General features: G+C 42.8%; 1 protein-coding gene across 3 annotated transcripts; it reads right to left on the bottom strand.

Moving 5' to 3' along the window:
* Window positions 1-2169: 2169 nt before the first annotated feature.
* zbtb18 (zinc finger and BTB domain containing 18) lies at window positions 2170-11542 on the bottom strand. 3 transcript variants are annotated; one of them, XM_053502384.1, is made up of 2 exons: window positions 11154-11542; window positions 2170-6727 (listed from the first exon to the last, which is right to left on the bottom strand). In XM_053502384.1, the coding sequence occupies exon 2, from the start codon at window positions 6711-6713 to the stop codon at window positions 5175-5177; it is 1539 nt and encodes a 512-aa protein (XP_053358359.1). In that variant the 5' UTR covers window positions 6714-6727; window positions 11154-11542; the 3' UTR covers window positions 2170-5174. The 3 variants fall into 3 exon arrangements, with proteins under 3 accessions (XP_053358359.1, XP_053358358.1, XP_053358357.1); XM_053502383.1 differs by lacking the exon at window positions 11154-11542 and adding an exon at window positions 8990-9539; XM_053502382.1 differs by lacking the exon at window positions 11154-11542 and adding an exon at window positions 7733-7803.
* Between the last annotated feature and the right edge of the window lie 267 nt (window positions 11543-11809).

An 11809-nucleotide genomic window follows, 5' to 3' on the forward strand; every position in this document is an offset into this window, starting at 1 on the left:
TGTGTGTGTGCATGAGTGTGAACGATTGAGGGGGACCTTGGTCTCTCAGTCCTCCCCAACCCCCCATAGGCAGACATTTTAAGTTGAAGATTGCGTCTTCTTTTGTTCAGAGACGCAGGGTGAATGGGATTACCCCTCTCTTTGGTATTAAACCCCCATCCAAAAAAAAAAAAAAAAACCCACTGCATTGTGTAACAGCAGAGACAGGCCGCTTGTTGCTCGCCTTCTGGCTGTGCACGCACTCGCTCCACAATGGCTGCACAGACTCTCGATTGAAAGACGTCCTCTTAGCTGTCTGCTTTTCTCACCTTTTCTCCATCACTTGCTTGTTCTTGCTTTTTATTCTCACACATTTTCATTTCCTTGACTCTTTCGCTCACTCCTCACAAAGTCCTTAAATTCTGAGTTGAACTGCTGCCTTGCTCTTCTTAGTTTTTATTGAGTGCAGCAGAGAGTGGAACCTAACCTTGCATTAATTGAACGTTGCCTGTATGTCACTTGCTGTCATATACATTAACAACCGCGCACGCGTTGTGTTTATTTCCTCTCGCTCTCTAATGGAGATGATGGTAGTGTAAGATGATGGTAAGTTTTGCCGAGACAGGGATGGCTGCAGTCTTCACATGTCCTGAGCGTCGGAGGAGTCCATCGCACCTCAGGGTAACAGGCCATGGTGACCTGGCATGCCGCACATCCAAACTTCAGCTCCGCAGCTCCAGACACAGGCCCAGGCTGCTCCCACACTTAACATGTTGAGCTCACTACCCTTCGGCATGGCCAAATGTTTCTGCAGCTGCCCTTTTGTCCCTGCTCCTTGAGTAAACAAAGGACAGATACAAATTAATGACCTAAATTCATAGAGTGAGTCAGTATGACCCAGACAGACAAATTTGTATCTTAATCTTTTGCCATAGTCAGATATAGTAAAGTATTATGCATTTTTATTTTTAAAGATTGTACCAACTTCATGAAGAATCCTTGTAGTACAGGTTGCTGCTATACGTAAGTATAGACGTTTGATGCAATATTTGTTAAATAGCAGTTAATCAAACTCCTAAGCAGCACTCAGTAGAACAGTGTGGACTAATGTGGGGGAAAAAATAAAAAAAAGGAACAATGGTAATCTACAACGACCTGTTTTGCATCACTCTAAAATGATTATCATCACTACTACTATTATTATTATTGTTACTATAATTATTATTGTTAATAGTAATAGAAGTAGGAATAATAAGAAGTATATAAACTAATTTTGCTGTTATTTTATAAAAAAAAATTAACACTAGACTATTAAAACTAATTTTTATAACTATTCTCTAACGAACTATTAGACTAAGTAACTATTATATTACTGTTAGACCTACTAAGGCATGGAACCCTGAGGCATGGTCGTCCTACTCTTATGCATGCCTTTATTAATTAAAATGCCTTTAAAATATTATTTTAGCACAAAATCTGTGATTGAAATCATATACAGCTCATTAAATTAATTATTTACATTGTTATTTAAAGATGTCGAAAATCTTTATTGTACGTACAGTTAAGGAAACGAATCGGGAGAAAAACAATAGAAATTATACAAATCCTTTCAGTTGGAAGGAGAACTGAATGTATACCATTTAAAACCATTCATCTGGTTGAGAAGATGGTGCGTGTGTGTGTGTTTGTGTGTATAGGGAGGGGGAGCATAGAGCTCAAGGCCATCTGTGGCAGAAGCCTGTTGAGTAACGCTCTATGCCTTAAATGTGGTCAATATTTAGAGTATTTATAAGGCCAGGTTTGCCGAGCAGAAAGACAATAGATCATTCTGATTTGTTTTGCTGGAAAACTGTACTTGAGGAGTTTTGGCAGCAGGTTACGACCGTGTGTGTGTGTCTGAGGGGACAGGAGGAGGGGCTGCTTTTCATCAAGCTGCTGCACATTTTCCCTGGTCCAGCCCACGGCTTTGCTGGAGCACCAGCCAGATATTAAAGCAGCAAATACATAAGCGCGCACACACACATCCGGACAGTACCCAATTCAGAGACCTCACGCACTGGAAAACATGTTTCCACCCACTCAACATCTACAGTAAATACGATTATTCAACTGAAGGCAAAAACACTGCCTTGACAGTGTATAAATCATGATTGCTTCTGGCAGCTCCGAAGGCAAGAAACAACACAAATGAATGAAGGTACTTATAATTTATTGCAGTTTGCACACAATTTAAAAATTTCACCAACAGCACACCAAAAAGTACAAAACTAAACAGCCTCATAATTTACTTCCCTTGAGAAAATGAAACATACTATGATTGTCAAAGCTAACTGTCTAACTCCATAAAAAGAACAATGTGAACATACCAAAATCTCAAAAGGGAAGCAAATACATGTGAAGTCAATCTGCCTCTTTTTCAGAATGCGATTGTCCTTTTTTTTTTTTTTTGACATAACTTTATTTTTATTCTCTACCACCTCCTACACACTCGCTTTAAATTTTGTTGTTCTTCTTCACACTGGCTGTTTCCAGTTTTCAAGTAAACTAAAGGTTCATCTGTTTTGTGGACATGCTTCATACTCCATTTCACAGCTTCATTGCCAGTGAACAGAAGTGAAATAAAAATACATCCAGTAACTTGCCAGTTCCAGTTCTCCCGCTCTGAGCATCAGTAGGCTGTTAACAGTAGTTTAAGGCGGTCAAGTACGATATAGTAAAAGCCAGCATAAAACAAAAGCAAGGGAAAAAAAATGCTCAGAAAAATACCCCCTCCCCACAAATAATTTTTTCTTCTTTCACATTTTGAGTGCAAAAGGTAAAAGGTACCACCGTGCAAAAACGGCACGAGGAGCGAATGCTGTTGGCAAATCTCAACCCTTTTCCACTAGCTGTTGCAACAACCTATTGTATACTGGGAAGCTCAGGGCCCTTGAGGCCATAGAGGCACGCGAGCTCTCCACTCTCGCCCTCTCTTCTTCTCTCACTTAAACTTCACTCTTGCTCAAGTGTTAGTGTCCGAGGCTCCAACAGCACTCTTCCGAATTTAGCTTTTTTTTTTTTTTTTTTTTTTTAACTAACAAATAATATCTTGAGCTTTTGTTCAATTTTTCCACATTCAGTAAGAAAATGACAGATGATTTTAATTTATACAAAACAAAATGGAAAAAAAGATCTAAAAACAAAAAAATAAATTTAAACGCATACACAACGTTGAAAAAAATCCATCTACAGCAGTGTAACTACTTTTAGTCTTCAATAATCTAGCTTTTATAGCTCTGGTATTTATGTAATAATGTCAATTTGATCAAGAGTTAAAATCTTAAAGGCATCTTTTTAGCATCTAATTTCTTTTTTTTCTTATTTTTTTTTTAAAGGTGCAACCAAGCATGACAAACATTTTTTTCTGTTAAATAGAAACTATACAAACACACACGCACACACACTCTCAGAGCTTTATGCTGCTTGCTGATTCTTCAGTGTTCACCATACACAGCAAATCTGCTGAGCCCATCTTTACAAAACTGACACACTCTCATATGGGTTTTAATGGCAACTGAATCTTCGTGGCCACAGAATTTGCTGCAAGTGCCAATCGAACAGATAAATAAATAAATTAAAACAAAACAAAAAAGGCGACACTTTTTAAATGCTAACAGCGAGTAAACATGACACGGAGACAGCAGTTGGAGACCAGCAGTGGAGAACAGCAGTGTGTGAGGAGGTGCTAAGCAGGAGCGGCACTAGCTTTGGAAAAGATGTTCAGAGAGATGAAGCCTCTGCTGACACCCAGCTCCATGCTACACACTCAAGATCAGTCGGCCAGAGACATACTGCAGCCTAACATCAGTGCATTAACACAATCTTCACAGCCCAGTAGAACATCTTAACAGGAGTCACTCTCTAGTGAGAGTTTACAGAAAAAAATAAAGAAGGAGAAGAAGAAAAAAAAGAAAGAAAAAAAGACTACTTAGGAAGCAAATGAGTTAATTAAAAAATACACTTTTCAATGCAAAACAACAACAGAAATAATAGTTAAATAAAATTCATGCAATTTCTACAGCTGTAATATTAAGGTAAATATATAATATATATAGATATATATATTTTTTTTATTTAAACAGACGGGTGCCCTGACTGTAAAGACTGTGTCTATTACAGTGTACAGCAATACAGCAATTCACATCTTCTTAAATATACAAATTGGACATCATGCAACAACAGATCCCAGTTTTTTTTCCTTTTTTTTTTTTAAATGAAACCAAATCATTTCTTAAAACACTACAGAAATCTCTATAAACGGAGCAAATGAAAACACCTTCCCAGCGGAAAATAAGTGTTGAGGGTCTGCAACTAAAAGAAAATAAAGACATCAACTCATCAGTCCGGTCATTAAATTATATAAAATCGAGTCTGTTGATATGAAAAAGGAGGCTGTACATTGCATGAGTGCCTTTTTGTCTTCTATCAGTCAGGTTTCCTATCACAATTCAGAAAAAAAGAAAATTTATACAAGAGCCTAAATAACAAAAGCTTGGAGCTTTATTGAGCAAACAACCTCGCAGGATTTAAAGGACTTACTTGATAACATACTGCGTTTGCGTGCATGAGGACCCACACACCCGCACACAGACACTCTCACACACACACACTAGTATGAGATTTGCAAAATAATCGTATAGTAGTAGTAGTAGTGCACGATATATATATACACAGACTCATAATCGAGCCAATTATGTGTACAGGTCAATATAGGATCGTAGTACCCGTTTAGTGTAATGCTTATCAGTTTTGAACTTCCTCAGTGTATTACCTGAAATCTTCATAATGCGTTCTCATGGCATGGATGTTAAATAAAATCAAGCAGTGTACGTGTGTACGTGTGTACACTGTCAGATCTAGATTTGCACATTTTATGACAAAGGTGTACGCTGTAGCCATCACCTACGTTAAGTAAAAGAAAAACAAACCAACAAAAAAAAAGCCACAACTAAATTGACCAGAAAATGAAAATCAGTAGTAACATTTTCATGTGCTAGTAAAGTGCAATTGAACGAGATAAGCAATGTATATATAAGAAACATGACTGATTCAGACCTTTCAACCATCTTCCTGCCTCCCTACTTCCTTACCTCTCTGCCTCTCTTGCTCGCTCTGTCTTAACTTAAAAAGCAGTTTCATTTGTGTATTCTTTGCTTTCATTTCCACAGTTCTTGCGAGCTATCCTCGAGCGGCCAGTCTCGGAGAGTGGGAAGGCTGAGCGCTTCACTCTTCACTGAGAGCGAGTTGACAAGTTCGCAGTGGAACTTGCGGATGTGACGGTACAGGTCTCCGGACTGCGTGAAGCGCCGCTCGCACCACTTGCAGGCGTGTGGCTTCTCGCGCGTGTGCACCACGGCATGCCGGCTCAGGTTGTGCGAGTATTGGAAGCTCTTGCCGCATGTGGTGCACGTGTAGGGCTTCTCGCCCGAGTGTGTCCGCTCATGCCGCTTTAGTGTGTACATGCATGAGAACGTCTTGCCACAGATGGAGCATGTGGGCACGTTGACGTCGCCGGTAGTCGGTTTAGTGCGTGCGCCTTCCTGCTCGCGGAAGTGCGTGCTTAAGTGGATCTGCAGCACGTGTGGACTCGGGAACACCTTGTTGCACAGGGGGCACATGAAGATTTGCGCGTGCGCCGCACTCAACATGCCCGACACGTAGGGAAGCAGCGGGCTCTCCTGCGCCCGCTCTGTCTCACCGCCTAGCACCTCGCCATCTCCCTCGTCCTTGCTGTCACGCTCCAGAGAGGCCTCTCGCAGTGCTGTCAGGTGCGCCTCTAGGCCCAGGCCTAGCCGCTGGACGCTGTGCCCGTTGTGCCCAATATGTATGCCATTCGCATTCGGCGTCTCCTCCTTCAGGCCGCTGTGTTCCATCTCGTACTCAGTGCTGGGCAGCTCGTCATCGTCTGAGCCCGTGTCCTTCTCCACCTTGACTTGCACCAGGGCGCTGTGTAGACTGTCTGGGGTGGCTGAGCCACACAAATACGGGTTCCTGGTTTCACCCGGAGTGGCGCTCATGTTTGATTTTACCGACAGGTCGAGTGCACAGTCACCAGTTGGACAGAGCGAACCTGTTGAGCTGCTGGGACTTGCAGCGGCGACAGCAGGCGATTTGCCATGCGCTTCGGCCTCTCCGGGGCTGGCCGTGCGCTCCGACGCCAGGCGAGCCCAAATCCTGGCTGGCTCCTGCGGGCACTGGCTCTCCCGCTTGCTCTCGTCCTCATCGTCATCGCTGGCCAGTAGGTTGGCGCTGCCGCCCTCCGAGAGGCTCTCGGCTCTGTCCGAGCAGCTGGAGGCGTCCTCTTCGCGCCGGGTGCTGTCTGCTTCAGCCGTGGCCTTGTGTTTCAGCTTCTTTTTGCATACCTTGACAATGTCATACATATGCAGATAGCTGGCGGCTGCCAGCACGTCCTCCACAGGAAGGGATTTAAATTGCAGCTTGCCCTCATACATAAACTCGAGGAGCAGTGCGAACGCTGGTGCCGTTACAATGTCACTATTTAGATGCACCACGTCCCGCTTGTCCAGCTGGTCCTTGTAGAAGAGATGGAAGTACATGCTGCACGAGGCCAGTACGGCGCGGTGGGCGCGGAACTGGGCATCGCCCACCAGGACGGTGGAGTCGCACAGGAAGCCTTGATGCCTCTGCTCGCTCAGACACTGCAGTAAATGTCTGCTGTGGTCCGGAAACTCCATGCTGTCTTCATAACCTGAAACAGACCGCACATGTTACTGAGGCCCTGGCAGAACAACAGTTGTTTTGTTTCTAGCCCTATGTGGAACTTTTTTTCCCATCCGCTCCATCCCTCTCTCATTCACTCACTTACTCACTCACTCTCTCTCTCTCTCTACCCATGCACATACTCACTGGCTCTCAAACACACTAATTCTTTCTCTCTCCCTCCCTCCCTCCCTCCCTCCCTCCATCCATCCATCCCTGTGGGAACACTAGAAAAATGTTCACCGCAGAGCTGATATAAAAGGATTACAAAGATTCAAAATTTTTAAAGGAAAAAAACCACAATATCTGTTATTCTTGTTTTTCTTTTTAAACCTATTTCTATCATCTGATAATGTGTATTTTATCCATCCATCTATAAAATAACTGCATTGTATATCAGTAATAAATGTAAAGGCTGGAAAAAAGGCTGCACATTAATTTATTTTGACATTTTTATAACATCTCTAAAGCTTTATATCTATTCTGGCAAACTGTCATTTAAATTACACTCCCAAGTATAACTACAAATAGAAAGTCCGGAATGTATTTAAAAAATGAATGAATGTAATAGAAAAATAAAATAAAGAAAAATTTACCAAATTAAAATAAAAACGCAATTATAGCAAACTGTGAGACTCTCTTGGTTTTAAAGCGAAGTCCTGATACGAGTAATTTCACCTTTTGTGCTTCTTCTGGAGAAGTTATTTTTAATAACCCACTTTGGCCAGGATGGTGCATTTAGATAACTGGCTTGCAGGTACACAAACAGCTCAACGATGCAGTCACACTGCAGCAAGAATGCTAAGTATGATCGTTAAGGCTTCGCTTAGTGAAGTCTCAGAACATCAGGGCAACTTTCATTAAAACACAAACTGGCAGCCACTGACACGAAATCAAAGGAAAAAAAGAAGAAAAATTAAACTAAATGAGCACACAGAAAATTGTTTAAAAATACCAATAGACCCGAAATATAATGAAAAAAAATAATTCACACCTGTTACCCGTGGAGACTGCTCCCTTCTCAAAAAATGCATCATGGGCACCATGTTCAACCAGCGAGCATAAATAAACTCATTTGAATCTTCATTTAAATCTGATTGGGATCCCAAGCCAAACCCCCCCTTAAACAACGCTCAGACCTTCGTTAATGAGGGGCTTTGGTGGGGAGGACTTGGGACAGCCAACCCCAAGCCAACCCCTCCTCCTTTTCTATCTCCTCCCCAAATCTTTGGAGAAACGGAACATCCTCCCCAACGAAGAAGCGCGCAGCAGATTTACAATACAATCACTTTAAGTGCCCTGTAGTCCACATCAATCCTAATCCTTAAGATGGCTAAAAATAAAGATTGTAGGACAGCTCGCAAGGTAGCCGCGATCAAATTAGAAGGCTCCGAGGACAGAGAGGGACAGAGAAGGAGGCTTATAAACATCTGATCCAGCTGACTGAGGCCATATGGCAGCTGCTGCCCAGATAAAGAGATTAAGACTAGGAGGAGTGCGATTACAGCTGTCTAGCCAATTCAGGCAGCTCAAATCTGCAAGTTCTAAATTAGTCACTACCGACAGAAATAATGCTGTAGACTAGCCGTAAGAGTCATTTCTGAGTTTTTAATAAACAATGTGTAGTGAAGAAAAAAAGGAAAAAAAAATAAACACAGAGCAATTTCATATTGCTCAAATGTTTTATGGAATTAACATTTCAATATTTTGTTGCCTTAGAAATTCAACTCTCATTTTAGGTGGAAAAGTTACCGAAATTAAAGAAAAAAGAAAATAAATTGAAATAGGTTAAATTGAACAATATTGAATTTAAATTGATATTACTGTATTTCTAAAACAAAAAAATATATTGTATTAAATTGACAAATCTACATTTCACAAAACTTTCTTAATTTCTTCAAACTTCACACAAACCTCGACCACCGATCACACAACTGTTACAACTAATCTACTGTTCCCTATTCACTGCAAAGCAAGTGAAACTAAAGCCAGCGGACAAAACAAGCAGCTCAATGAAAAGCTTGCTCTGTAACATTGTCCCGACAACAAGGAGCGTCACTCGTCCCCTGCTTGGTTACGCTACAGTGCTGCAAAATCCTTCACTTCCCATTTCACCCAGCTTACACTCATCTGACTGGTAACACATAAAAAAGACAAAAAAAAAAGAAGAAGAAGAAACAGAGAGAGAAATGAGTTAAGGAAAGGAGAGCAAGCTCTCTATTCAGAAGCCACAGACCCCCTGGTACAGTACCTGCGGTTCGCATCAACTTGATTAAGTCCACTGTTGTGGTAGCGCCTGCTGTAGCTCCCTTCTCAAAATCAATGAAAGGCTAGTAGGAGGAGGAGGAGAGGAAGACACAGAGAGAGAGAGAGATAGAGAGAGAGAGAGGGAGAGAGAGAGTGCAGGGAAAAAAATCAAACTGCGAGGGACAGATGCAAAGTGGAGGAGATGTTGGAGGGGAACGCGATGCCTCCTCCTGCACACAGATCCGCACACACACTAACTCGCAGTCTGTGCGGCAGAAGAAAAGACTGGGGGATGGCAGCCTGTCAGCTGCTCTGACATCATGTTCAGATGGAAATGCTACCTCCAGCTGTGCTCCTTTTAGTGCCATATGCTACTCCTCTACACTCTTGCCACCAGCCTCTCCTTTATACAACTTTGTTTCTCTTTCTCTCCCTTTAAAAAGGCAAAGGAGGGGTGTGTGGGGGGGGAAAGGAACTGTTGAGAGGTGATTCTGTGGAAAACCGGCCAACTCCCCCCCTTCACTTGTAATCTCCCGGCAAAGGCGAACTTTAGAAAATAGGTCTGCATGAAAGCCGACACTTTTTTTTCTAACCTAGTTTCCTGCACAGAGAATTTAAATACCCTCAAGTTTTTTTTCTTTTCTCTCTCTCCCTCTCTCTCTCTCACACATTCTCTTTCTCACTGCTCTCCTTCCAGTAACCATAAACAAAGGCCGGCACAGTGCATTTGCAAATGACAGATCCACGCAGCTGATATTGTTTTCGACTTCTTCATGGTTCACCGGCCGCACCATTACTGTCATTCATTCTCCTCACCCTCTGGACGACTCGCTGAGGAGGGGAAAATGAAATAATGAACAAAGGGAGCGATCCTATAGATCTCGTGAGCAGAGCGTTAACGAAAAGCTTCTTTAGCGGAACTACTTAAGGCTTAGTTTAACTCCATGTTTTTACCCTTAATCACTTTTGTCTTCCTTTATGAACTTTGAATAGTAGGAGAAAAAAAAAGCAAGAGTAAGGAAAAAAAAAATCACAGTATCACCTTAAAAGTTTACTAAACAGTTTATTTACAGTTTAGCTCAAATAAATAAATAAATAAATAAATAAATAAACAAATAAACCAACTACAGGGCTCAGTTACAAGCCAGGAAAGAGTTTGCAAATAAGTGTTTTCTTATTTAGATCACTAAAACATTTTTGGAGTGAGGGCCGTAGTTGGGCTATACTTTTGGAGTTTGTTAGTGGTCCCTAAATAATTACCAGGAACATCTACTATTAAGAAATTTTATTCACTTATTTTTTATAAAATCAAGCACTCAGTAAGAAGATGGAAATCAACTGCACTGCTTACTGCACCTGCCCTGATCCCTGTCTCAACTCACAACGTGGAGAAATCCAAAGGTACAAATAATCGATTATTTATATATCGTATCAGCCATAACTCACACGCACTAACAAAATATCGAAATTTAATAACCAACACACGTGTGTGTGTGTGTGTGTGTGTGTGTGCGTGCGCGCGGTGGTGGGGTGTTAATAATGCAGCGCTGTTTGAGCTATTTAAAGAGCTTAAAACGAAGGAGCCTACACAGCTGTGCGGGGTCTGACAGAGTAAAACTTGTGTCCATAACATGAGAAAAAAATGCGCAGGACAGTCGAGCTAAGTTCTGGTGTAAACTCAAATAACTGAGGAAAAATGATTAATGTTTAAACCTTTGGATAGTGTTACAGTAGCGCACTCGGTGTAATGTTTACTTCATGGGATATAACGTGAATCCCTTGTTTCTTTAGGCTACACAGAGGTGTAGAGCACACACACACACACACACAGTTACTCGGCGGTGTTGTTAGGCTGTGTGTGTGTGTGTGTGTGTGCGCAACCGTGAACTGAGGGAAAGCTAGCTCAGAGCTAACACAGAAAAAGTAAGGCAGCTCTACCTGCACTGTAACATTTCCACAGCAGGCCCGGATTGAGCAGGCGCTCGCGCTCAGGCACCTCGCGCTCCACTAACTGTTTTATTTTTTTCCGCCTGAACACAACAACGGTGCGGGAACAAAAACAAGCTCGCTACTTTTTTTGCATAACAAATCCAAAGCCCTCGCAGCTTCAGCCCGCTTCTTAGCTGCCTGGTATTAAAAAAATAACAATAATAATAAAAGGTACTTACAGACAAGCGAGCTCCGACGACTTCCCACTTCCTCTGTCCAGATCCTCGTCGGCGGAGGAAAAAAAAGAAAAAGAAAAAAAAGCAAGTAGTGAATTGAGTTTCAGCGGCTTTCCATATCCGCCGCGCTGCAGGAAACGCGGAGCGCAGCGCAGAGACACGGGAGCTGCGGCGGCCAGATGTTTCCGAGCTGTTGCTACTCAACTACTCCGGGAAAAAGGAAAACGGGGAAGCGCTCGTGACTGGCGGCGTCCGAGGCCAATAGAGGAGGCGAGGAGAAACGCCGAGGCGAATTGGAAGCAGCCGCCGACTGGGAAAGAGGGAGGGATGTGTTCGTCTCCTCGGCGTAGGTTGACACCGGGTAACAGTGAGAAAGCAGAAAAAAAGACCAAGCGGACTGGTTTCCTAGAAGAGAGTGGCGCAGAGAGGGAGCGCGCGCGCAAGGGCTCGCGGGTAATGTAGTCAGTCACGCGCGCAACGGCCACAAAGAACAGGTGCGTTATCCGGTTTCCGCCCCCCGCTCCCCCCATACACACACAGGTCACATGACCAACATCTCCTGAACATCTCCTGAAACAGCACAGCAGCGAGGAGACAGCAGTAGCCAGGGGCTTAGTCTGTGTGTGTGTGTGTGTGTGAGAGAGAGAGACCGCGTTTAC

Source organism: Clarias gariepinus, chromosome 8 (genome assembly GCF_024256425.1).
Source record: "Clarias gariepinus isolate MV-2021 ecotype Netherlands chromosome 8, CGAR_prim_01v2, whole genome shotgun sequence".
Taxonomy (NCBI): domain Eukaryota; kingdom Metazoa; phylum Chordata; class Actinopteri; order Siluriformes; family Clariidae; genus Clarias; species Clarias gariepinus.